A 26,789-nucleotide genomic window follows, 5' to 3' on the forward strand; every position below is an offset into this window, starting at 1 on the left:
ATATATGAATGAGATGTTGATTAACCCGAAGTGGTCGATTGGGGATTGATTGTTGATTTGTTGAAATGGGGATAAAAGAAGTCGCGATAAAAATAAATATGATGAGATGTGAGGTGGGGATTTGTGGTTGATTTGTCAGTATAAGAAGTCGAAAAGGAGATATCAACGATTAAAAATATATAAATAAGATGTTGATTGATCATAGCATAAACATGAATGTGAGGTATGAAAAGTGTGAGTCACAAGATAAGAGGTCGATTGGTGAGATTGATGTTTGGTTTGACGAGGGTTAAGAAGTGTGTGAAAGTGTGTGTAATGTCATGAAATAAGATGAGATGTCGATTGAGATTTGGTGGTTGGTTTGCCAGAAGTGAGAAATAATTTAAGAGGTTGGTAACAAATTAGATATTAGTGGTTAAAATTATATTAATGAAATGTTATTTGACCGAAATTTAAAAGTGTGTGAAGTCACGAGAAGTCAATTTTGATTGGTGAGTTATTTGTCGAGAGTACAAAGAGATATATAAAAAAGTATAACTTACAAAAATGAGAGTTCGATTGAGGGATTGGTGTTGGTTTGACGATGATAAGAGGTGTGTGAAAGTGTGTGAGAGCACGAAATGAGATGCCAATTGAGATTTGATGGTTAGTTTACCGAAGTTGGGGTAAAAAAAGATATCGCAGTAATATAAAAGATGATTTTATCAATAAACATATTATTATTCATATATAAAACTAAACATATTATTTATATACAAAACTCTCAAGTTTTTACAATGTCTTTATAATGTTCACAAAAAAATAATCATAATTTGTGTGCTTTGAATGAGGTAGTAGTATGTCTATTTGACCCTACCTGTGATAGTTGAGATGACTGGAGAAACGTCAAACTTTCATTCGAAGGTTGTGGAGCTGATGTTGGGATTGAAGTTGTAAGCTGAAATAATTTTAAAAACTTTTATTAAACATAACATAAATCACATGGAAAATAATTAAGATACAAAATAATGCAGTCAAATAATTTTTTCGGAATCTCGAGGCTGACTTTCTCATAATTTTCTCAATTAAAGATTGTTTCCGTTTAATTGGTGGTGGACCTCGAGCTCTTACTTTTACAAGAGAGTGTATCACGCTCATGTTGATGAAAATACTTCAATGACTTTGTCAGACCTTCCATGATTAAGTTCTGAAGACGTAAATTGTTCTTTCAAGGCTTTTATGTTGTTCAACAAAACGGAACAATTGTCTTCAAATTTTGCTTCAATGTGTTGAACCTTTGCATCAATGGAGTTAAATTTTGTAACATGTTATTTCTTCCATAGTAATATCAGAATCATAAATGTTAGTGACAGTTTGATACCTACGCTTGTTAGAATCATAAATGACTTCCTAATTTGGTAGGAACCTTCTTTATTATATGTCACAAACAAAAACGATGATAAACCCTAGAAAATACTTGCTCAATTGCAATTGTCATGGATCGACATTGTTATGTGATTATGTCATTCGGTGTTTGACCGAGCATACATGTCAACCAAACTTTGAACAACCAATTGAAATACTTTAAATCTTCACTTGACAATAAACCACATCCAAGTAAAATGAATTAATCCTGATGATTGACCACGATAAATGGAGCAAAATGCATGTCATGTCGATTAGTTAAATAAGTTGTATTAAAAGTGATAACATCAAAGAAATACTCATAAACACATTTGCACATTCCATCTGCCGAAAACACGTTCTAACTTCATCGTTTAATTCCAATCTTCTTTTTGTATGTGTGTCCATTACTTTGTAAGACCTAATATGTCGTGTCTTCCCATGGCTTAATGTATGGTTAACCTCAAAACATACGTTTGTTATCACATATTCTCCTTCATTTCGAATAACACCATTAATTTTTAGCTTTAGAGTTTGTCTTTGTTGTAGATCTAGGTTGTAAAATATCTTGGACCTCAATGTTTTCATACCACTTTAAGTATTTATGTTTACCATTTTCATCATTTTTGGTCTCTATTTTGCAAAATGCTGAATCCAGTTGATTGAGAATATGATGGATAAAATTCACGAAGTTCTTATCCAGAGGAAAAGACCGTTCCAATATTGAGAATTTTGCTATGAAAAGATCATTCTAAATTAGTCATTCATTAGATAACTTCTAACGCTGCGAAAAAAACATAACTATGTTCTTTTACAAAAAGAACATGAACTTGTGTGGAAATTTTTTTTATCTAAAAAGTTAAAAAATATAGTTATGTTATTTTAAAAAACAATGAATTTTTTTAAAAGAAACTAAGTTATTTTAACTATAAAAAACGATAAACATGAATTTCATTGACGCTAAACATGTTCAATGACGCTGAACATTAAAGCCAAAAAAGTTAAGACATTATCTATATAAAATAAAAAGTCTTGAGACACTAAGTAAAACTGAAAAACCTACCATTACAACGGAAAAATTATAACCTAAGTTATGAATAGATCTAAGATTTTGGGTTTAAAGACGATTTTTTTTACGGAGAGAGGGTAAAATGATATAAACGTGTGGGAAATGAATTTAAAGATTTTTTCCTTTTTTTTCTCTCCTACCCATGTGACAGATCACATAAGATTCGTGACTAGGGATGGCAACGGGTACCCTACCTGACGGGTAGTGAAGTACCCATCCCCGAACCCGATTTTCATTTCACTACCCGACCCCGACCCCGAACCCGACGGGTATCTCTACTTCTATACCCATCCCCGATTCGTCGGGTAGCCGATCCCCGACGGGTACCCCATTACCCGATTAAATTACTTATAAGATTATAAAGTTTGAAAAAAAAGAAACACAACTTTAATAAATAATTTTAACATTAGTAATATCAAAATAATAAAAATAAAAATAAAACCATTACTTATCTACCTCATAATTTTTGTAAATCTTAAAGAAGATAAACTAGAGTGAAAAAAAAGTAGAATGAACATTGAAAAAAAAACTAGAGATTGAATATGAAGAATTATGAGAGAGAGTAATATTTTGTTATTAAAATAAAATTTGAAGTAATGTAGAGAAATATTGTTTTGAGAATATAAAATAATTAAAGTTGGAGTGTAGTGTATTTATGACTATGGTTGGAGTGAATTGTGGATAAGATCAAATTAAATGATGCATATTTATGATACATTTGCAATGATGAAACATTTTTGAAAAGTCACACATTAAACTTTAATAAAAAAAAATCAATAATATTAATATAACCGGGTATCGGGTTTGGGTTTCGCACACTCCTCATCCCCGACCCCGTACCCGACCGGGTACCTTCTCCCTCTCCCCATGCCCGACCCCGACCCCGAACCCGATTTAAAATACCCGAACCCGACTATCGGGTACCCACGAATATCGGGCATACGGGTACCCATTGCCATCTCTATTCGTGACTTTACTTTCGTTATATTTTTGTTTCCCCTATTATTTCTCATATATATATATATATATATATATATATATATATATATATATATATATAACTTTCCTATTTATTTATACTAATAATAATTAATATGTAGACATGAATAAATACAACAAAATAAATAAATTTAAATACAATTTAACAAGGCACGAATGGACCCGCGAGTCATAATATCTTGAGTATATTAATACACGACATGACACGCATTAAACGGACAACGACCTTTCACGAATAACGCGAAACACAAATTTAAACATGAGTTAGCACGATACGAATAAACCCGTGGACACGATTAACACAAAACGAAAGAGTCCGTGGATCATAATATTTGAGTGGGTCAAGACACAATACGATAAATATAAAATTGAGACACGACACGGTTGAGAGTCTAACACTTGTCTGAGTCGAATACGACCGTTTAAGCTCGATGCTCAACTCTAGATCCATATCCCTCTTTGCTGTTAACTAAAAAATGACCACCCATAAGTTAAACCTGATAACAAACAAAATATTGATACCTTAAATCCATGAAAAGGTAAATAACATTGGTCTTCTTTGAGGAATTGGATTATTTAGGTCAATTACCAAAATACTTTTTATAATATCTTATATTTTAAAATGTTATAAAAAATATTGATGGGTTGATAGGATATTGGATTATGATATAATCCAAATAACCCACATAATACTAGCCCGCATTGACATGTTCAAAGGAAACATCTAAAATTTCCTAGTTTCGCATTTAGACCTGCATGGAAACTCTTTTTTTGATGTCTGATATCTCATCTAGATGTGGATTCAGATTCGATTACCTTTGGAAACATAACTTAGTTAAACATAAATTCAAAATCTTTTATGCAATTTCTCATCTGAATCAGAATTCAAATTTAGAACAAAAAATGGTTTCAAATGGGCCCATTGTTTAGCAAAACAGTTCATAATAATTTAGTTTAGGAGCTAGATAATAGAATGAATTGTAGAACATAATTACCAGTTGCTTGCAGATAGCCAAGCCTAGTCCAGTTCCTCCATACTTGCGAGCTGTATCAGCGCCAACTTGCATGTATTTCTTAAACAGAGTAGGCAGAGCATGTTCTGTGAATACAAAGAGTCAAGTCTTATTCATTCATTTATCAAAATTAAAAAACATAGAAGTCTGTGTAATTTTAAGTTGGGAAGGAATTTGGAAAGCATATCTGGTATTCCGATCCAAACCTTTTCTTGTAGGTGGGAAATGACCTGCAGTAGGCTTTTTGGATCGTCTTCCTTAAGATTATGGGAACTTGTATCCATATTTTGTCCAATTTCTGGATAAGCAGATTGCACTGGAGTTGAATTCTGATTAGAACCTTCTTCCCTTAATGAAGACGGTGGAGTCACCACATATAGCTTTTTCCCCACCTTGCCATCATGGGTAAATTTGTTTGCATTGCTAGAAAGAACAAGGAATAGAGATTCAGTACACTAGAAGGACTTCCAACAGTTAAGAGAATGAATGTAAATCAGAATGCATCTATACTTGGAATTGCAGAAAAATTAACTGTCAAGAAAATACAATTATCAAACCAGAATAAAGCTTCTTTTCATCTTTAGTAATGCCCAACTGGTGTAGCCTCTTTGTGCTCTCAATATATTTTTAGTAAATAATACAATGAACTTTATCAAAAGAGAAAAAAATAGAGTATCTAGTGAAGGAGCATATGTTTATAAGATAACTTCACTAAAAGAAACTATATGTAAATTCCTTCACAACCGTACCTGATCAAATTAGTAAGAATCTGTCGAATCCTTAGGACATCTCCAATAACCTGAAATCGGGATTTCGCTTGTTAAAATGCTGAAAGCTGAATAAGATATTTTAGTTAATATACAGCAGATACATCCTGTTGTGGATGATTATATTGAGTTGGAACTGGAGGTCATCTTCATTCATGAAATAGGAAGCTAATTGAAGTCTTGCTAATAGACTGTCTCTCACACAAGTATCGGATAAATGGAAGATCCTTGTCCGAATTATAATCTATTGCCACTATACCATATTGATGATAAGAACTATACAAAAATGCATATAATTCTAACCTCAACTGGAACATCATCCGATACATTCCCTTCTAAAACTAACGTTTTTTTCAGCGATGTTGCTGCAGTCTCGAGTGCATGTCTTACTACCTCCCTTGGCCTGAACTTCGTAGCTTCCAATTTCATAACTCCTGAGAAACATGAAAAACATCACATTAAAAAATTTTAAAAATAGAATAGGTAAAGAAGGCTAAGTTTATGCCAATATTAAATACCAAACCATTGTCTAATACATGTAGTACTACACTATTAATGATTGGAAGGCGCCCAACCTGACTCGACTTTGGAAAGATCAAGAATATCATTGATCAACTGAAGGACCAAATCTCCAGAAGATAACATGGCATTCAATAATTGTCTTTGCTCCTTGTCAAGGTTTGTGGTAGAAAGAATTTCAGTCATGCTTACAACATCAGATAGAGGAGATCTTATCTCGTGGGACATGGTTGCTAGCATTTGTTTAGCTCGCATTGTTTCCTCTGAAAGGAAAACAAAAAGTTGTTTAGCATCATCTATTTTCTGATAGAGTTCAGTAATGACTAAAACTCAGAAAAAGATGAATCAACCTGTTATATGAATAGTCTTGTTCAGTTCATTCTCCTTGGCTTTCTGTACAGCTATCTCCTCTCTAATCTTAAACATCTTTTCTCTTTTTCTCACCTGTTGTTGCATGGAGAATCTTTTTAAGATCCTTTCTTCAAGCAAAACATATCAAATGAATTCTTTTCAAATTCACAAAACCTAGGTTGGAAAAGGTCTAAAACTGATAGTTACAAACAACCGTTCTCAAACCTAATCCATGAGAATTTCCACAAGATCCTCATTATAACTTTGACAGGTTATTTGACCATAATAGGCAGTCATTCTAGTATATTTATATCATTTTGTTGACATTGATGGCAAGATTATAGCTTCTTAACTATGATTTAAGTAAAAGACTTCACATCATTTAAAAATGCTCAACATTTCTGACCTGGTCAGTTATTTCCATTTCTATGCAATTCACACCGATAGTTTCCCCGGCCTTGCTGAAAACAGGCTCAACATACATTAAAAAAGTCTTTGACCCAAATAACTCTGTTTCAAATGTGATTTCCCTCTTCGCAGGCAAGCCTCTTTCTAACACTTCTCTTTTGAAATCTTGGGATTCTTTAACACCAGTGCCAGTGAAAATCTCCACGTCTGTTTTTCCAATGATATCCTAAAGAAAGCAAAAAGTTAGCACTGTGGTCTAGGATTCTGTTTGGAACATATGATGTCTTACAAATATAATAACTTTAACATCCAATTCAGGAAGGAATGCACCATGTCATACCACAAATTCATTACCTTTTCATCCAAACTTGGGAAATGATTATAGATGAAGCGGTAACGTAATTCTTTATCCTGTAATGAGGGACATTAATGATTAGAATCAGATGATGGAATAGTTTGGAAGAACAAAAGATAAGGGAAAGTAAGAATTAGCAGAGTATGAACAAAAAGATAAGCAGCATCAATCATAATTCAAAAAATGACACCTCAAGGCCTTGTTCAATAATACAATCACTTCATGAATCAAAGCGGCAAACTGAATTGTTAAAAGATGGGATCTGGATTATATTACCTGGTGACCAATTACTAATGGTGCATTCTGGAGAATGAAGTGTAAGAAATTATCTGATCGTTTCAGCATTTGGGACAACTCTTCAACAGGTGAGGACTGCCTTTCCAAGTTTCTTAGGCTTTCCTGCAGCTTCTCTAATAGTATCTGCTCTCTCTGAACACTTGCCTCCAACAACTTCTCTAAATTCATAGCTCGTTGTTTCCAGTACAATACAGTGTCAAATTCTGCATCTATTTCTAGTTTCTTATCCTGAACAACTGCATCTTTTGTCATGGAAGGAACATCTAAGTTGGGAATAGGACGTTTGTCACCATAATAAATTTCTTGCTCAAAACGATGTTCTTCCAGAATCTCCAAGCGCTTGAGTTCAACTTCTTGCCTTTGCTTGCTCAAGTTGTCAATCTCCTCCTCGAGTAATCTCACAGCATTAGCTTGCTTATAATTCCAGTGTTTTAAGAGATTTGCTAACTGAGTCGACCCCTTCTCACTGTAATTGGTCAGCTCTGCCAGACGCTGGAAGTCAACTATTGAAGGATCCTCATTGATTACAACCTCTTTCAACATATCTCTATCACTTTCTGGAATTTCTTTGCTAAATTGATTTCCGTCATTTATATCCTCTGGCCTCATTGAAGAAACAACTTCAATATTAATCTCTTTAAGGAGATCACTCTCCATTTTGTAGCTGAATCAAATCCAACCAAAACCAGCCAAATAATAGAAGAAACCTGAACAATTTCACAATTCAAGAATACTAACAGTTTAAAATAACAATCACCACAAAACAGTGAAATAATATTCTATACAAGGATATAAGCTACTTTAAAATTGAATTGCAATACATTTACAAGCAGGCAGTAAGAGGTTATAGAAACTGGTACATTATTTTTTCAAACAACAAACTGATCAGGATTTATGCATTAGTGATGAAGATCAAACTAAACCATGATTCGAGCAAATATTTGCTCTCATCTTACATGACAAGAATAGCTAACGTAGAGATTCAATCAAAGTGCTAATTGAATTGAATGTAGATTGATTTCCAATTGTTTCTAATGGTCCCGGATTCGAGTCTGAATTGGACAAATGATAGAGAAATTCATATTACTAAGTCTGATTTTGCAGAGGATGAAGATAACCTAGCATTACAGTAATGCAATCGACATAGGAAGCACACAAATAAGTTATCCTTTGATATAGCCATTATCAAACAGACAACAATTAAGAGAAAATTCATCAGCGAGACGGAAACTGAACCTTGAGAAACTAGAGCAATTTTGGATTACAATTCTTCAGCGGAAAACGACTTCAACCGATTCCAGCAATTTCTGGCTCTTCCTTTGTTGTCACTGTAGATCTGAACGGAGGCGACTGAAACGTGAACTGAACGGTCAATGAAGAGAAAATAATAGAAATATAATTTATGAATAATGTATAATACATGTAGAGAGAGAGAGTGAGAAGGGGGAACGAACTTGAGAATAAGCCATGTGCAGTGAGTTAAAGAAATTGTGGAGGTCAGGGATTTTTCAATTCACATTCTCTGTCGTTTTTCATTCGTCGATTCATTAAGCCGTCCATGTCTGCTCCATAAGGTCTTCTTCTTCAGTCTAGAGAGATAGTACAATGGCAAGATGCGAGAGAGAATTTTTAAATGGAGGAGAGAGAAGGAGAGAGGAACTTCCTCGCGCCATTTTCAAGGTGATGTGTAGAACATCGTTAGATGGAGCGTGACTACACGGAATTATTTACGCCTCTTTTTTAATTTAGTCCTGCAATTTCTGACCCGAACTATTCTATCACAAAAAATCATGTAATTTTGGTTTAATTCCAGACAGATTAACCTGATTAATTAACAAGTAAAAATTGAATCAACATAAAATGACTTAAAATAGGTTTGTCAATTAAAATTTGGTGTTTGTCATTAATATTTATTTGAAATTAAATAAATTTGTCTTGGTCTATACCGATTAGTAATAACTTAATTAATTAACAAGTCAAAAGTAGGAAATTGTTCAATGTCTTCCTTAGTGACTCTATCACCCTGTATTTGAATGAGAAAATCGATCATCAATACACATTCCATTTTGTATATAGAAAACATATGCGATTATTGTAACAATGATTTACCATAGATTTAGGGAGGAGGTTGGATTTGAACTTAGCACGAACAACACCATTGTTTCCATGAGGCCTTGAAACCTTTCCACAAATGCAACGATAGTGAGATCCGTTCTTCTTCACCTTCGCCTTGTAAATGTATGTCATACACATTCCCTAGTACCAAGTCACTTCCTCCTTTGTGTTAACACCTTCTATCTGAATTAGCATTGTGCTTGGATAGTGATTAGACTTTGACCTAATTAATGAAACTATGATTATATCTATAAATCATGTCATATTTGATCGAAGAATTGGAAAAGGTATCGATAGACTAACCTTTTTTATCCAAGAATAGTTACTTGGAGCCTACATCATCATAAAAAATACAATCAATTAAGACTAGATTTAGATAAGATTGATTGAAGAAGGTGCAAAATAGATGAGGAGAATGATAGAGACCTGATCGGCTCTCTCCGTCGTCCCTTAACTATTTCATTTGTGTGAGGAAGTTGAAACTGAAAGCAGCGGCAGCTGAAGGAGGGGGCGACTTTGGAAAGGGTTTCAGACGGCAGCGGCAACAAATGAGGGTTTTGGATTGGGGAAAGAAAAAAAGAAGCTCCCGGGTTTATAATTAAATTGGAAGTGTTGATTGATATTATAATCAATCGGTACTAAGACTTTAGTAATGCCGATTGGTATGAAAACCAATTGGTATTATGGCCATTTTCATGGGGTTTTTTAAGGCTATATTGATTGGTTTTAACTCCAATCAGTATTATATATGGGTTTTTATCGATTGGTTGTAACACTAATCGATATTATTAGAATAATATCGATTGGTTTTAATATCAATTGGTATTATTCTAATAATACAGATTGGTGTTACAACTAATCGGTGGAGAAGGTCGCCATATACATTTTTTTATTAGTGACCCTACCCACCAAGTAATAAAGTACCCATCTCCAAATTAGATTTTTATTTTACTACCTGACTCTGAACCCAACGGATATCTCTATTATTTATTTTATTCCCGATTTATCGAGTATCCGATCTCAACAGATACCTCATTACCCGATTAAAAGAATAATGATAAGGAGAACAACGATGGGGGAAGTGACTCCCCAGCGACCCCCACATGGCAGTACGTGGAAAAAATAAGGCACAATAAAATAAAAAATTATTATGTAAAAAGTTAGAAAGAGAAAATTATGTTCGGGACAAAATGGTAAAGGGACCATAAAGACAAATAGAGTTTCGTTAATTATGAAAGAAATTGACACATTTCTTTATTTTTTATTTTAATAATAAATTTAATTAAATAAAATTAATAATTCAAAATTTATTTAAAACAATAATAAAAAATCAACATTGATAGTATAATAATATTTCATTCATATATATAATAAACTTTAGTAAAAAAAATAATAAATTTTAAAAATAAAAATTTAATTTAAATATATTAAAATAATAAGTATTTATTAAATATTTAAAAAAATATATAAGTTTTTTTAATTATTAGTCATATCAATTATATATGTATAAAAAAAAATTATAAATATAAATCAATAATTTTAAGTGGTTTATTAATTGAAGTGTTAATGCTATATAGTAGAGACTATGATTCAAATTCCGTTAGGCACAATTTTTAAACTATTAAAAAACTTTGATGGTGTTAATATGTGAAATAAAAACGTTGGTTTATCGAAGTGAGGAGATGGTTGGATGCGAATGATATTGGTTAAAATTTGCGATGAAATTGGTGGGTGGGTAAATGACATTCACAAAGTTAGAGGTCGATTTAGGATGGATAGTTAAAATATTTCATGGTTTATTGTTTGTTGATTTGGCCGAAGTGAAAGTGTAAGGTCAATTGAGGTGGATAAAAATATGGAATAAGATTGTTGGGTAATTGAAGTGAGTATGCCACACGATGAGAGGTCGATTGGGGATTGGTGTGTCAAAATGAGGGTAAAGAGATTGGTAATATATCAAAATAAAAGTTTAAGGTCACAGTATGAGACGTCCGATTAGGGTGGATAAATATAAAATGAGATGGGTTGGTCAATCGAAGTGAGGATCAGTAAGTTATGTTGTTTATTTTAAAATACGTGAGTAGATGGATTGTTTGACCGAAATGAAAGTAAAGTCTCGAGATGAGAAGTCGATTGAGATTAATGGGATAAAAATGTTGAATGAGATAGTCGGTTAATCAAAGTCAAGTAAGGTCACGTTATGAGAGGTTGATTGGGGGATTGATGGGTCAAAGTGAGGGTAAAAGAGATTGATAACGTTGGAGATGGTTGATTTGACCGAAATGAAATTGTGTAATGTCGCACAATATGAGAGGTTGATTAAGGTGTGAATAAATGTGGAATGTGATGGTTAGTTATCTGAAGTAAGGATAAAAAAGTCATGTTGTATATTGTAAAATATGTAAGGAGATGGGTCACGAGATAAGGGGTCGGTTGAGGATTGGTGACCAAATTAAAGAATAAAAGAGATTGATGATGTTATAAATAGTTGATTTTACTGAAGTAAAAGTGTAAGGTCACATATGAGAGGTTGATTATTGGGTGAATAAATGTGGACTGAGATGGAAGATTAGCCAAATTGAGGAGAAAGAATTTCATTATCTCTGAGAGCTACAAATGATCTCACATATACTCTTTTTTTTTCCACCGACAACTGCATTACCGAGACGCTGCGAGAGCATTTATCGCCCTCGGTGAATAATATCACCGAAGACATTTTCTCTTTCTCCGATGGTTTTTGCTCTCCTTAAAAATAAAATTTTTACTAGTGTCGAGTTGTATATTGTAAAATATATTAAGAGATGAGTTGTTTGACGAAGTGAAAATAAGGTCTCGAGATGAATGGTCGAATGTGAATTGGTGGATAAATGTGGAATGGAATGGTTAATTAGTCAAAGTGAAAGTATAAGGTAACGAGATGAAATGTGGTTGATAAATGTGAAATGAGATGTATGGTTAGCCGAAATGAGGATAAAAATCTTGGGTTGTATATTACAAAACATGTGAGAAGATTTGTTGTTTGATGAAGTAAAAGTAAGATCTTCGAGAGAATAGAGGTCGATTGTGATTGGTGGATAAATGTGAAATGAGATGATTTTTGAACGGTCAAAGTGAAAGTAAGGTAATGAGATAGAGGTCGATTGGGAAAGAAATTGATATTGGTGGTTAAAATATGCAAGAAGATTAATTGTTTGACTGAAGTGAAAGTTAAGGTCACAAAATGAGAAGTCCGATTTAAATTGGTAGATAAATGTAGAATGAGATTGTTGGTCAGTCGACGTGTTTTAAGGTCACGAGGTGAGATGTCGATTGTGTATTGAGGCTAAAGTAAGGGTAAAAAAGAGATTGATAATGTTTGAGATTTTTTATTTGATCAAAGTAAAAGTGTAAGGTTACAAAATGAGAAGTCCATTGAAAAAAATATATGATGAGATATGTGAGAAGATGAGTTATTTTAATTAAATGAATAAAATATATGAGAGTGTATTATTATTTTTTATTTTAATATATTATTTATTATTTATTAAGAATTTTAATAATTGAATACATATTTTAAAATTATTATAATTTTTATTTTTTATTTTTATATGTACACGGAGAATTTTCTTATTATAAATAATATTATTATGCTTTTTTAAAATTTAAAACTCATAAAAATACAGCATTATATAATTGAATAAGTTGTCTTATTATATGAGTGTTACCTTTGTTGTCTTATGAATCATTTTATCACTTAAATTATAGGATAAAATTTTATTTTGTGAAAAATTTGTTTATTAAAATTAATTCTAGTAATTTTGTAATAAAATTTATTTGAATAAATTAATAAGTTTAAAGTATAATTTGATTAAAAAATAATTTAAAGTTAATTCTCATATATTTTTTTTAAATTTTACTAGGTTTAATTAAATATTAAATAAGAATAAAAGTCTTAAAAATATAAATAAATTTTAAATTTGTAATATTTATTCTTATAATTTTATAAATTAATATTTAACAAAATTTTAATATTTTAGTTTAATGAAATTTAAAAATTAATAAATAAACAAAGTCCAAAATAATCTTATATAGAAAAAATAACCTCGAAAAAATACCAATACCTACCTTTATAGTTCTCTTTAGCTTGAGAGTTTCTCAATTCAACAGAGAAGAAATCGAAAATACAGAGAGCGCGAGTTCGTGAAGAAGAAAGATGGATGAAGAAGAGATAGAGAAAGCCGTATTGGCTTACTTGAAGAAGAAGGGTTTTAAGCCAACGGACCTTTCTTTTCATGAAGACCAACAGCACACGGCCGCTGCAAATTCCACCCTTTCAGATTCAGACATTGCTAAACACATCCTCGCCTTCGCCGAGTACGTCTTTCATATTTCCCAGATCTCTGTTCGATGAATTGTGTTAGATTGTTTTGTTTAAGTAAAAAAACTAGAAGGGTTTCTCTCTAGTTCCATTATTATCAGAAAAGATTTGAACTTGTGTGCTGATTTCAAGTTAGAACTGTCTTACAGAAAGTCTCTTACATGACTCACTTTGGAGTACCCTTTAAAAGAACTGATGAAAAATAATGGAGACAGGATTGTAGAACTATGAATTTGAATATAGCTGATGTTTTAAGCTTTGCTACAATGGCTGCTTTTGTTTCCATGAAGGGATCATTGGATTTCTTTACTTGCCATGCCTAAAGTGCAGCTATATCACAATTATATAATATGTTTCATAATGCATATAGATTGACTGTTTTTCTGTAACTACCATTGTTTATCTGATTATAATCAAGTAGACAAATATTAGATATTTAGGTAAGCATTTGGCAATGTAAACTGTATGAAGAAAATTATTCAGAGTGACATTCATATGTATTTTCAGTTAGCACAAGCTACTGAAGTTTCAGTTTTATCATCTGTTAAATTCTAGTTGTTATCTACCTTAAATTATGAGTGTTACAGATAAGTTAAAAATTTTGCTTATTACTGGCCTTCAAAAAACCAAGAACGTTTCAATTATACAGATAAAATTTCAAATAGTTTAATCTGCACATAATTATTTATTGACTTCCACTGTCACAACCTAATTTATCTCTTCCGGCTATTGCAATTGGTGTTCTTTGGGATGGCCGTAATATTGGTATAATGTCGGGATTCTCTTCTCTTCTCCTCTCATCTCATTGACATTTAATTTATGATGGTTTAGTCGAAGATATGAGAAAGGCTATTAAAAGTATACAATATGCAATGATCAAGTTATTGAACTACAACTGTATAAGTTTAAGGAGGTTAAAATAGTCTCATTATCATGTGTTTTTCACCAAACTGCTCTAAGGAATTCACCAAAGCTCACAAGAAGTGAACACATTTCAAGACAGTTTCTTACTTATAATTTTGTATTATATTAAGAAACTGATTTGCATTAATAAATGATGGAATTAGAGTATCTTATTCTTCAATGCATGTTATATTTTATTCACTTAGCTTGACTTTGCAGTTTGTACATCCTTATTCAACGTTCTAATGTTTGATTTATTTAGGCCGGAGAATATTTCATCACAGTATCACGAGGAATATAGAAAATTAAGATCATGGGCATATGGTTCGTTGGATTTGTATAAGGTAAATAGTTCATTGTATCGTAATTTTTGCTTGCTCACACATTTTCTGCGCTATTCCTGTTGATATATTTCAAGTTAATGTAGGTTTCCTTCTATAAGTTTTTGTTAACTTTGATTTAGTGGCTGATGATTTCTCCTGAAATTACTTCTAGTTTCTTTGACTAAATGCTGTGCAAGAATGGAAAAACAATGTTCTTCAACTTTTAGTTTGTTTAGAAGGGTGCACATGTAGTTTCCTTTGTGCATGATATTACACAGATACCTGTGTTAGCACAAACACATGATACTATCCTCAGCTAGTCTTGGGGGGAAAAATTCTTTGCATTTCTGCTATTGGTCTTATTTAATTCTATGGTTGTCTGCTGTATAATATTCACATAGCTATATGTCACATCTTATAAAATATCAACTACATGAGGTAACTATTTGATTACTGTTTTAGAATTAGAATAAATCAACAAGATTTTAGGAACTTTACTTATTAATATTGGCTTGGGATGTTGTAACTGCAAGTTTCATTTATATGTGTGTAGGCTTGTATATTTGTATGCATATGGAAAGTTGGTTTAATGCTTATTAACTTTAAGCAAAAAATTAGGCATGGTATTTGTGTTCTTCTCGTCCATTAATGGGGGAGTTGTCACACCCTAAGGCTCATGCATAACAAAAAACATTCACCATTTAAAATTATTAAGAGATCACTTGTAGAAAAAAAGTGAGCATTCATAAAAGGAGAAATCCACTGTGTTCATCTGAGTCCAAATCTTGATAAGATTTTCACATGAACATGCTAGCTCTGTATAAATCCTATTGCATTGTGCCCAAGGGTTATTTTGCCACCGAAAACAGTAACACTTCGAATGAGCTTCAGATAATAGCTATAAACTATGATGAACTTTAAAGTTCCTAGATAGCTTTACTATGATGCTGACTATTGATGATGAGTTTTTATTTGTTTTCTTGATTACATACTTGTTTGTTGGCTATGAGTGTTTTCATTTCTTTGTGCTGAGAATTCTTAAAGGACACTATGACAGTCACATCTTCATATTAGTCTTAAATATTAGAAAAAGACTGTTGTCTGGCTTAGTAATCTAGAGCAGAGTTGGGCCTTGTTTGATGTGGGTTATTTGGACTAAATCCAAATAATCCAACATCCCATCATCAAACACTTATTTCCATCAAATCATTCAAATTATCAACTAAAATACCAAAGTACTTTGTTCTTATAAGATTTATAATATTAAATATTAAGGATATTTTGGTCATTTGAACCACATAATCCACTTTTTCATCAAACAATATGTTTTTTTAAAAAAAGAACCAGATTATTTTCAAATAACCCACATCAAACAAGCCCTTCATGTTTTTGAACAGTGTGATTGTAAAATTTCCATGGGAACATGTTCACAGATATTAGTTGAATATTACTCTCCAGTGCATTTGTGGCACTTACTGGCTTATTGGTTCTGTGATGTAACTGTTATATATTTTCACCTGCTTTTGGTTCATATTCATTATATCTTTATTTATGCTTGTATAGTACCATTATCAATTTTCATAGTATTATTGTCATTGTCATTTTCATTATTATTACTCTTTATAGTTCTTCAATGAACTTTTGATCTCACTGATTAGATATCTATATAAACTTAATGCAGCACGAGTTGGTCCGCATTCTTTATCCAATATTCGTTCATTCATTCATGAATCTTGTGGCCAAGGGCCATATTGAAGGAGGTTAGTTGTTCATGTGGACACATTTTATATTGTTTTGTGTCTCAAGCTCTGAGATGCTGTACTGGTTCCGTGATATAACACAAGCTCATTCCTGATAACCATCTAATTCAGCTCGAGCCTTTCTCAATAGCTTTCGTGAAGACCAGACAACACATTCACGTGATCTTCAGAAGTTGGAAGGCGTCCTTTCTCCTTCTCATCTAGAGGTGGTGAATCACCTTTGGGTGCTATTTATATAGTCCATTTATGCACTTGGGACTTATATTTTTTTTATCAATGTTTATTGCAGGAAATGGAGTTTGCTCACACTCTTCGACAGAGCAAAGTAAATTTAAAGATGTGTGAGGTGATTTCTTGGTTCTTCACTTGCTTGAAAACTAATTGTTTTATGAATGATTGAGGGCTAATGTTTTCATTCCTTCTTATATCAGTATTCGTATGAGCTTTTGCTGCAATATTTGCAAAAATCTCAATCTATAACAATGCTAGGAGTTATTAATGAGCATATTAACTTCCAAGGTGAGTTCATTTCTTGATATTTAGTGATTTATTACTTCAAAGTGTCATTTCTCTGCTACAATATTTCCTTGATTTTATTTTTAATGCAAATATTTTAAGCTCATGATATGTGTTTGCAGTTTCTCCTGGTCAGCCTAGTTCAATTTCTGATGATGCTGAAGTTTTTACTCTGGTTGGAAGTGGTCAGGATACAACTAATTTGATTAATCAAAAAGAAATACACTGGGGGGTAAGTCTATATTGTGTTTGTGTATGCTCTTGAAACTGAAAATAAACATTATGAACATTAGGTCTGTCATCTTTAATACAAAAACTGGTTCTACTTTGAGTTGGAATACATTTGACTTCTGAAGCTATTTTGACATGTCCCATTACATAACAATACATAGAACATAGCCTGATGGAAATATTTATTGTCTACAAAAATATAGCTATTATGAAACCTAAGTCAAGCAAAATCCTTATTCATCTCATCAAATTGCATATCTTGTGGTTAGTATCTCATATAATATTCTAGCAACATTTATGTAGTGATAAAGTTTATTGACAAACGTAAAAGATTGTTATTTAATGCCAGGACTAGTGCTAGACCAGAAGGACATCACATATTTTAATGCATGATATTTTTTGAATGAGTATGAAACGTAGACTTCTGGAGCTTTGAATGATAATAGAAGATAGTGTTTTAGATGTACATGTTATGTAGATTAACTTCATTGATCTGTTTTAATTTCAAGATGAATTAACCTAAATTTGATACCCTGAGTAACTTTTATCAAATTATTAGTGTAGTAACATGTTAATATCGCAGCATTTAAACAACATTTATATGTTTAGTTTAATTTAGCTGAGAATATATGATCTGTGCAGCCCACTGCTTTGTTTTGTCATTTATTTTGATTTCTATATTCTGACCATGGAATTTTCTATAGTTGCTTGAAGATACTATAGAAGACCGGCTGGAGAAAGCTGGAAGTTTGCTCTCAGACTCAGAGAAGGCTGAAGGAGAAACTAAAGAAGGAGATTTAGATGAGACCAAGGTGGATTACATGTGCTTTAGTATCTATAAATACCTTTCATATTTCATCATTATGCTCCTTTTCTTATCAACACCTTAATCAAGTTTCGATTATAGATGCCTGTGGTTTAATCCTTACCTTGTTGAGGTGGATAGCAATATGATTAAATAATCTCTTAAGTTTTATGTTTTTCTTTTTGGCTTCTTTCCTATACATGTATCTTGTGGACGCATTTTGTTTTCACACATTTTTACTGATAAAAGTTGTAGAAAAAAAACTAGATGATGGCTTTACCTATACATTTTAACTTGTTGATGCTTGTTCAGAAAAGATCAACGGATGGAGGGAAACAAGGTCCACCACTCAAGAAGTCAAAGAAAGAAAAGGTGGTGGGTGCTACTGGGAAAACTGTTCGCAGTGATGGTAATTCTGTTCCAGCAGCACCACGTGTAAAACCAGGACTGAGTTTGCCAATAATGTAATATTTCGATAGCTCTAAATTTTGAGACACATTTGTATCTCTAGTTTAGATTTGGTGCAGGCTCATTTTTTCAGTGCAAATTCAACATTTCTCTGCTATGGAGCTGAAACATTAGGATACACAACATATTACATTTAGTTTTATGATAGACATTAAGAGCTTGTTTGATGTAGGTTTTTTTATCACATAATCTGATTTTTTCTGGAAAAAATTTTGTTTGATGAAAACGTAGATTATTTGGGTTAAATGACTAAAATATCATTTCTATTTAATATTTTAAAAATGTTACAAAAAATAAAGGGTTATTTTTGTTGATGATTTGATTGATGATAGGATAAGGGGTTATTTGATTAAAACCAGTTAACCCTTGGATCAAACATGCCTAAGTCATATCGTAGACAAAAGAAGGCTCTGTGTATTTGACTAGACTACATAAACAAACCTTTCTTTAGCTAGTTCCTGTCTTATAGGCCAAAGCCCACACAACATAATTGATTTGTAGTTCAAGGCTGAATATATTGTGAACCCTTCAATGGGCAAGGAGAAAATGATGAGTATCCATGGTGTTTGTATGGAATTCAAGTCCAACTCTTGTATCATTGTCATGATTCTTCTACTTAGAAAACTTATTATCCGTATTATTTTGACTTGATTTCTCAGACCTGTTGAGGTTGAGCATTCTATCCTTGAAGATTTGCGGAACCGTGTGCAATTAAGTAGCGTGGCTCTTCCTTCAGTGAGCTTCTATACATTTCTCAACACACATAATGGGTATGTATTTGATGTTGTAAGAGTTTGGAGTTTTATCTTCTTTGCGAGTACTTGGTGATGTGGTTTTAATTTTCTCTGGATTGTGCATATGTCTTAGACTAAGCTGTTCTACGATATCCCCCGATGGTTCATTGGTTGCTAGTGGGTTCTCAGACTCATCACTGAAGGTAGCGTTTCTTAATTCAGTCTCGTGTTCTCAATAATTATGTGTAAATTCAATAGATTTCCTTAATGTAGTTTCCATGGGTAATAGTTTGATTTAATTTATTCTACTGGTATTCTACAGGTCTGGGATATGTCAAAATTTGGACAACGGGCTGGAAATTGTAAGTATTATCTAGGAGATATTCATTCACCTGTTTTAGTATTTTGGAGAAAGTAAAGGACTTCATGAACATAGGATTGATTAGATTATTTAGGATTTCATTGGGTTTATCTTGAATTATCATCTCATGTAGTCTACTATTACACATATCAAATTCTTAACATTATCAAGACTTTTTGAAAAATGAGTATCTTTCCAATAACATTATCAACATTTGTAAGAATAAAATATCCTTTTGTATTCTTAAATGGTATGGAAAGTCTAGATTAACATATAATGTTAAAATTTCTTCTCTCTATTTCATTTCCCTTCCCTATGATTTATCATGTTTTTGTGTGATAACAGTATTTTCTTGTCTTATCTTATTTTCTTCACTCATGATTAGTTTTTCTTGTTCTTTCTTGTTTTTATCTCTTTCTCTTATACGACAATCTTCCCAATTGGATCTTCTTATGTCATACAACAGTGATTCAACTCACACAAGCCAAAATATAACGTTTTTTTTCCGTTGTTACAAAGTAGGTTGCCATGATTCTGAATAAAAAGATGAATAGACTTGCATTCTGGCAAACCCAAGTTTTTCTATTGGATATCAATATCCTCATCAGATAATTTGCAAAGGGGGATAAAATCTTATTCCTCAATAAAAACTCCAACTTGATCTTCAATGACCTAAATAACCATGACTTCTTTTTGTTATCAAATCTTGTAATATGATAATCAAGTAGTATCCACATACCAGTAGTGCTTTGGCTACATGATTAATCAATTGATGAGTCTTTAATGCTGTCATCACTTCCTTCACACTTTTCCTCCTCCGCTTCCCAATGGTACTTGTGGAGCACTCCTTGTGTCCTATGAAGGTATCATTTACCCTGTCCAACATTATTTAATGCAGTTCATCTTCTATGTTTTCACTGGCCTTGATTTTTTATCAAACTTCCCATCTTCTCACCTCTATGCTAACAGAGCTCACTAGGAGGCCATCTTTGTCTGATACAACAATATATATGTGTAATATTTTTTAAATGTCCAAGTTTGTAATAATAGAGTTGTTGTAAATGCTGCTACAATGTTTATACCAAGTCTTGAACACGTGACATAAACGTTCATTAAACAACTCGATCATCATTCCTTGGTTAATAGTCTTATAAAATATTTTAATTATCTCAAGCTAGTTTGCAACTTCTTGCTATGTGCAATGTATGTATAAATGTGTGTATTAGGTCACATGCATGAATTATTGTTTGAAATCCCTAATAATAGTTCATTTCAGCAAATTTGCAGGGTGAACAGGATTCCACGCCAAATGATTATATGCAAAGTCTAACTGGAAGGAGACCATATACATTATTCCGTGGTCACTCAGGGCCTATCCACTCTGCATGTTTCAGTCCTTTGGGAGATTTTCTTCTGTCATCTTCATCAGACTCCACGGGTACCTATCTACCTTGTTTTATCTTTATCCCGTTTTATAGCTACTGATTGCATCCTCATTTTGCTTTATAATACCCCTGGTTTAAAACTTCTTATAAAAGACTCTTGGTATCTATTTCAGTTCGATTATGGAGCACAAGAAATATAAACGCAAATCTTGTTTGCTACAAAGGTCATAACTATCCTGTATGGGATGTCAAGGTAGAGTTGATTCATAATATCAGCTTATTCTGTAGAATTTAAGCATGTTCCTTTGCAATTCTCTTGTGAAAGAATATTTCGGCTTGATGAAGATAATCTAATTATCTTTCAATGAATTAATATTATTATGCTACCATTGTAAATCTTTTGACTGTAAGAGTGCGGTTGATAAAATTGAAACTTAAAGTGGGAACTGAATACTGAATTTAAGTTCGAATGAGTTAAGTTTTGTAAAATAAATGCTGAATTAACCAAATGAAATTTCTAAATTTTAAGGTATATAGGTTGATTTGATCAAATATGGAACTAAGACTATTTTACCCTTGTAGTAACATAAGTTGATTAATTTAAATGTGTTCCAGTTGTCTTTTGTACACTCTTACTATATTACTGAGTTAAGTAATTCATAGCTATCAATTAAGCAATATTTCTATAGCTTGTTTTCTTTAGCTTAATTTGATTGGAATCTAAATAATTAAGTGATTTTAGATAATAATTATCAAACTTAATTCAAATAAGCACTTAATAATATAGATTAAATGATAAGTTGTATTATCAAACACTGCCTAAGACTTGCTCAACAGAGTTTTCATGCGTCTAATTTTTCTTTATGACATTTGGTTGTGTTATTTTCTATGTAGATGTTTTGTAAACTGTCATCTATAAGGTAGTAATTTCAGTTGTATACTCCAAACCTCAAATATGTGTAACCATTACCTACATAAATTAGGCAGAGCTGCTTCCAAGTGTGGTTTAGTGCCTATTTAGCCAAAACCATATTTTGTTTGATTTTCTTCTGACTTTGCTTATCATCATTCTTAGTGAGGTTGTATGTTATTTCATGAGCATATGCTTTTGATATATGCTGATCTTTTTTATTCTCTAACATGGAAATTGTGCAGTTTAGTCCAGCAGGGCACTATTTTGCCAGTGCTTCACATGATCGTACAGCACGAATTTGGTCAATGGATAGAATACAACCTCTAAGAATAATGGCTGGGCACCTATCTGATGTGGATGTAAGTGTACTATATTCAAATTTCATTATCTTAATTCCAGAACATCCTGGATGTCTTAGGAAACATTAACAATTTACTGATTTTAGAAAAAATAAAAGTTTATAGAACTAGTCTCTGTTGTGAGGTCTACAAACTGAATAAATTTAGTCAACAAGGAGAGGAAGAAGAACTAAAAACAAAAATCTACATGTTGGCTTTATTCTTTAGATCGAAAATGACGAGTCAACTGCAAAGCAAAGCAATGTGACAGCCTAAAAATTATGAAATATTTGTTTGGTTTAAAGATGAAGATTTTTTTGTTTTTTCAAGATTATTGGATTGATGAAGGTGCAATATCTTATCTTATCTGTCTAGTTTGGAAACTAGTATTTACTCAAAATCTCATTAACATGCCCAAGTTAAAATTGAAATTGATTTTTCTTGTTTGGTATAAAAAATTCTACATGATGATCCAGATTAGATTGAGATTTTTAATATGCTTCATTTGGCATACAAATTATTTTCTAGATGATCCAATTATGGTGTAATTTATCTTGCTTCATTTTCTATATAGATTTTTTTCTTCTCGATCATGATGAGATTGTTTTTCAGATCATTTTTTTTTGCAATCATAACAAACGTTTTCCGAATCATTGCGAAATAATTTGTTCGAAAACAGCCCAATACTTATTTTCTATCTAATTTGAACATTGGAACTGCAAATCCCTATTATGATTATTATTTCTTTTGTCTTCTCATAGACATGGACTAATTTTATGGTTGTATGCTGCCCCAGTGTGTACAGTGGCATCCGAATTGCAACTACATTGCAACAGGTTCAAGTGACAAAACGATAAGGCTTTGGGATGTACAGAGCGGAGAGTGTGCTAGGATTTTCATTGGCCACAGGAATATGATCTTGACACTGACAATCTCCCCTGATGGTCGATACATGGCATCGGGTGATGAAGATGGCGTAATTATGTTGTGGGATCTGTCTACTGGTCGATGTGTAACGCCTTTGATGGGCCACACTAGTTGTGTCTGGTCACTTTCCTTCAGGTATATGCATCTCTTCCTAATTCTCGTAACATTTCTTTAATTGAGCTTTTGCATCAACTTACTGAAACTTCTTGATCATTCGGCAGTGGCGAAGGTTCACTTCTTGCATCTGGTTCCTCTGACTGTACGATAAAACTATGGGATGTGAATGCAAGTGCAAAAGTGACAAAGACAGATGAAAAGTAAGCATCTAAAGCTAATGCAACTTTTATAACACAAGTTATCACATAATCTAATCATTAAATGCTTATTTGAATTAAGTTCATTTCATAACTTCTATTTAAAATCACTTAATTATTTAGATTCAACTCAACTTAAGTTTAAAAAATTAGACTTCATTCCGTAAATAGCGTGCAAAAGACAACTTTAACCTTAGAAATTAATCAAATTGCGTCGCTGTAAGGGTAAAATAGTATTTTAAGTACTTTCTGGACATTAGTTTCACATTTTATCGAATCAGCTTACATATCAGCCACATCAAATTCAGATATTTTTTTTGGTTTATTCAACCTTTATTTTTTAGATACTTGACTTGTTCGACACTTAAACATAAAGACTGCACTACCCATTTACATTGTTCATGGACATACATTACATATTAACGAAAAAGAAAAGTAATAACAAAAGAGCAACCAAACCAAAGAAGATTGTTGATCTTCACCAGTTTTAAATTTTTAATTCACAGAAAATAAATATTAGCATAACCTTGAAGCATGTAGGATACAAGCTGTAGCATTTAGTTGATTTGATACATAAGAAATATTTTTTACTGAGTTGTGAAATATTTTTTACTGAGTTGTTTCGTGTAATATGGACAGCAAAATTGGAAATCCAAACAGGTTGAGAGCATTGAAGACTTTGTTTACCAAAAGTACTCCTGTCTACAATCTGAGGGTAAGAGGATAAATAGCTCCTTGAACTAGTAGACAAAGATTAATTTAATACCCTAAAATTTTCCTTTTAAAATCTTTAACCCCTTAATTTGTACATATTAAGTTAAATATCCTATTAGAGCTTGTTTGATCTTGGGTTACTTAAAAAAATTATAAAATACCAAATACCCTTAATTTATTTTTTATCAAATTTAAATTTTAAATACATAACATTTTAGTAATTTAACCCAAAATAATCTACTTTTTCATCAAACAAGAGTTTGAATTAATAACCTAGATTTTTTTCAAATAACCCAAGATCAAACAAGTTCTTAGAAACTCTAGATTGCAAAAAAAAAAAAGATACATAAGGGTCATATAACAAAGTGTTTATTTGATCTTTGTCTATGAGAGTTCAAGGGACATTAGGATTTACTTTTCCTTTCAAAATAGATGTTTCAAATAATCTAGATATATTTTGACTTCTTTTAACCTCTGCTGATAACAGTTCTCTAGGAGGAATCTTCTTTTTGCTACTGGCGCTCTATCACAAACTGGTTAGTAGACAGTTGTTTTATTAACTTTATAGAATGACTGGTCAAGTGGAGTATTAGTATTTACTTTCCTCAACTTTCCCTTGTTTTATGTATATTGTTTGAACTCAAAGTTCTAGACTTTGTTAAATTGTTCCATATAAAATATCTGTTTGAGATTATTATGATTTGTTTGGATAGATTTGACTATTGTGGGTGCAAGAAATAGATAAAAAGAACATCACAAAAGATATTTTCAAACGCGCCCATTAAGAATCAACCTTCATTGATTAGCTATACTGCGGGCAATGTTGTCGGCTAAAGTGGCAATGAAATTGGAATCCTTTGCTAAGGAATCAACATAGTTAATGTAACGATCTTCAGTAGTACTATACTTATTGTCACTGCAATTTTTGGGTTTTGTTGTTGTTGTTGTAACCTCTTGACTACTAGGAGATGAAAGGCTGAGATCTAGACCGTCCATTGATTCAAAAGCATGATGAGTCTTCTTCTTCCATAGGATATTAGAATCATTGATTGATGAACTTCCATTGATTGTGTTGTTGCCATCATCCTCCATAGGCTCATGATTGTGTTCTCCTTCATAAGTTACCATTACAATTGACTTGTCCTTGATGCTCCTTTGTACCTATAATTGATCCATTTTGTACTGTAAGAAGATATTTCTTCTTTTATCCATTTATAATGAATGGAATTGGAGTTGGGTTTGAAGTTTCAAAATTCGGATGTTACTTTAGATGAAATAATGTTCAAAAGTTGATATTTTTACGTTCAAACCTAGACCTAAATTGAGCTCTAGAAAGTGTTTCTATATGTGGATATTTAGATACGTTTTTGGATTAGATTTATTGGGAGAGATGGTTACCTTCTTCTTGACGGGGCAACGAGGAGACATGGAGCATCGATAATAAGCTCTAGGAGAGTCGTTATCTTTAGTGTTCTTCTGACCATATTTTCTCCATTGGAATCCATCGTTTACTTTCTGACCAATACAACACCACATAAATATCAATCTCTTATTTATTTTTATCAATAAATAACTATTTTTCAAATATTATTATTTCTTTACCGGACTATTCATGCTCACTAGTAGTTGTGAAGGCTTAGACAAGATTGTCGATTGAGACCCTATCTTGATTCCTGAATCCTGAATTTGTTGTTCATTCTTGTTGATGAGAGCTTCGAGAATCTTACATTGGTTACTCATAGTCTCCAAAACTTGTCCTAGAATCCCATTTTCGGCACCCAACCGCTCAATTTGTGCTTTAATGTCGTGTTCCTAATGTAATAAGTTAACAATTCCCGAAGCAACAATTAGTTACATGCTTTTACGGCCAAATATAGTAAAATCAGTTACCTTTTGAGTTCGAGGATCCATATGCTTATGGTTGCTTATGGAGAAGATTGATCTTATATGAGAGTAGTGTCTTGCTTCTTATATAGTTTATTTTTGTATGTGAAATTAAATTTCCATATGGATGGAGACATTAAAGGATAGTATAGAATCAGACTAAAGACTAAAGGAGATGACTATTTTTTTGTACTAGTCTTGGTCTTCTCATTTTTCTAGCTACTTTTTTTTTGGGAAGTGCTTACTAGTTTCATATTTAAATATTAAATAGAATAAAATACTTATGTTATTAATTTTATAATCATTGGATAATTGTTTTTAATGAAATAATCATAATGCAAACAACCATAGTTAATATTATGTTTTTTTCTTTAATTTGGTTAGCACAATTCCTTTGTCACGACTCTATTTTAACCATTATGAAAATCTTACGATTCTTTTGAGTCAATCTAACATTATTTTATCTTCAACAATAATAACAATTATTTTGCTAAGCCAGATTTTAAATGTAAGTAAATCGAATGCATACTAAATTTTGAATGGTATATTCTGGAGATAATTAATTTGGTGATATACTAAT

General features: G+C 32.1%; 3 protein-coding genes across 3 annotated transcripts; 1 reads left to right on the forward strand and 2 right to left on the reverse strand.

Moving 5' to 3' along the window:
- Positions 1-3,942: 3,942 nt before the first annotated feature.
- Positions 3,943-7,818, reverse strand: LOC124943031 (histidine kinase 5-like). The gene is made up of 11 exons (XM_047483598.1): positions 7,141-7,818; positions 6,864-6,920; positions 6,508-6,735; positions 6,101-6,194; positions 5,807-6,013; positions 5,535-5,665; positions 5,214-5,263; positions 4,739-4,887; positions 4,649-4,675; positions 4,447-4,547; positions 3,943-3,948 (listed from the first exon to the last, which is right to left on the reverse strand). The coding sequence occupies exons 1-11, from the start codon at positions 7,816-7,818 to the stop codon at positions 3,943-3,945; spliced, it is 1,728 nt and encodes a 575-aa protein (XP_047339554.1).
- A 5,575-nt stretch (positions 7,819-13,393) lies between these two features.
- Positions 13,394-25,037, forward strand: LOC124941824 (transcription initiation factor TFIID subunit 5). Its single transcript, XM_047482177.1, has 19 exons — positions 13,394-13,629; positions 14,799-14,880; positions 16,541-16,619; positions 16,731-16,825; positions 16,909-16,965; positions 17,051-17,138; positions 17,258-17,367; positions 18,071-18,178; positions 18,484-18,635; positions 19,299-19,409; positions 19,507-19,576; positions 19,696-19,735; positions 21,011-21,172; positions 21,293-21,372; positions 22,275-22,391; positions 23,167-23,432; positions 23,519-23,614; positions 24,251-24,326; positions 24,813-25,037. Exons 1-19 carry the CDS (start codon positions 13,469-13,471, stop codon positions 24,864-24,866), a joined length of 2,004 nt encoding a protein of 667 aa, XP_047338133.1. The 5' UTR covers positions 13,394-13,468; the 3' UTR covers positions 24,867-25,037.
- Positions 24,915-26,160, reverse strand: LOC124941825 (probable WRKY transcription factor 40). Its single transcript, XM_047482178.1, has 3 exons — positions 25,928-26,160; positions 25,724-25,840; positions 24,915-25,486 (listed from the first exon to the last, which is right to left on the reverse strand). The coding sequence occupies exons 1-3, from the start codon at positions 26,063-26,065 to the stop codon at positions 25,121-25,123; spliced, it is 621 nt and encodes a 206-aa protein (XP_047338134.1). The 5' UTR covers positions 26,066-26,160; the 3' UTR covers positions 24,915-25,120.
- Positions 26,161-26,789: the final 629 nt, after the last annotated feature.

Source organism: Impatiens glandulifera, chromosome 6 (assembly GCF_907164915.1).
Source record: "Impatiens glandulifera chromosome 6, dImpGla2.1, whole genome shotgun sequence".
NCBI classification, from domain to species: Eukaryota; Viridiplantae; Streptophyta; class Magnoliopsida; order Ericales; family Balsaminaceae; genus Impatiens; species Impatiens glandulifera.

Bases quoted from the DNA above. Each gene is read 5' to 3' on its own strand.
- LOC124941824 (XM_047482177.1), top strand. From the start codon at position 13,469: ATGGATGAAGAAGAGATAGAGAAAGCCGTATTGGCTTACTTGAAGAAG. The intron at 16,826-16,908 runs GTGGTGAATCAC...TGTTTATTGCAG, and splicing joins TTTCTCCTTCTCATCTAGAG to GAAATGGAGTTTGCTCACAC. The intron at 18,636-19,298 runs GTAATATTTCGA...TTGATTTCTCAG, and splicing joins GGACTGAGTTTGCCAATAAT to ACCTGTTGAGGTTGAGCATT.
- LOC124943031 (XM_047483598.1), bottom strand. From the start codon at position 7,818: ATGGAGAGTGATCTCCTTAAAGAGATTAATATTGAAGTTGTTTCTTCA. The intron at 6,736-6,863 runs GTAATGAATTTG...TGCTTTCTTTAG, and splicing joins TCCCAAGTTTGGATGAAAAG to GATATCATTGGAAAAACAGA. The intron at 4,676-4,738 runs GTTCCCATAATC...CCCACCTACAAG, and splicing joins TGGACAAAATATGGATACAA to AAAAGGTTTGGATCGGAATA.
- LOC124941825 (XM_047482178.1), bottom strand. From the start codon at position 26,065: ATGAGTAACCAATGTAAGATTCTCGAAGCTCTCATCAACAAGAATGAA. The intron at 25,841-25,927 runs GTAAAGAAATAA...TGTATTGGTCAG, and splicing joins TAGTGAGCATGAATAGTCCG to AAAGTAAACGATGGATTCCA. The intron at 25,487-25,723 runs GTAACCATCTCT...GATCAATTATAG, and splicing joins GTTGCCCCGTCAAGAAGAAG to GTACAAAGGAGCATCAAGGA.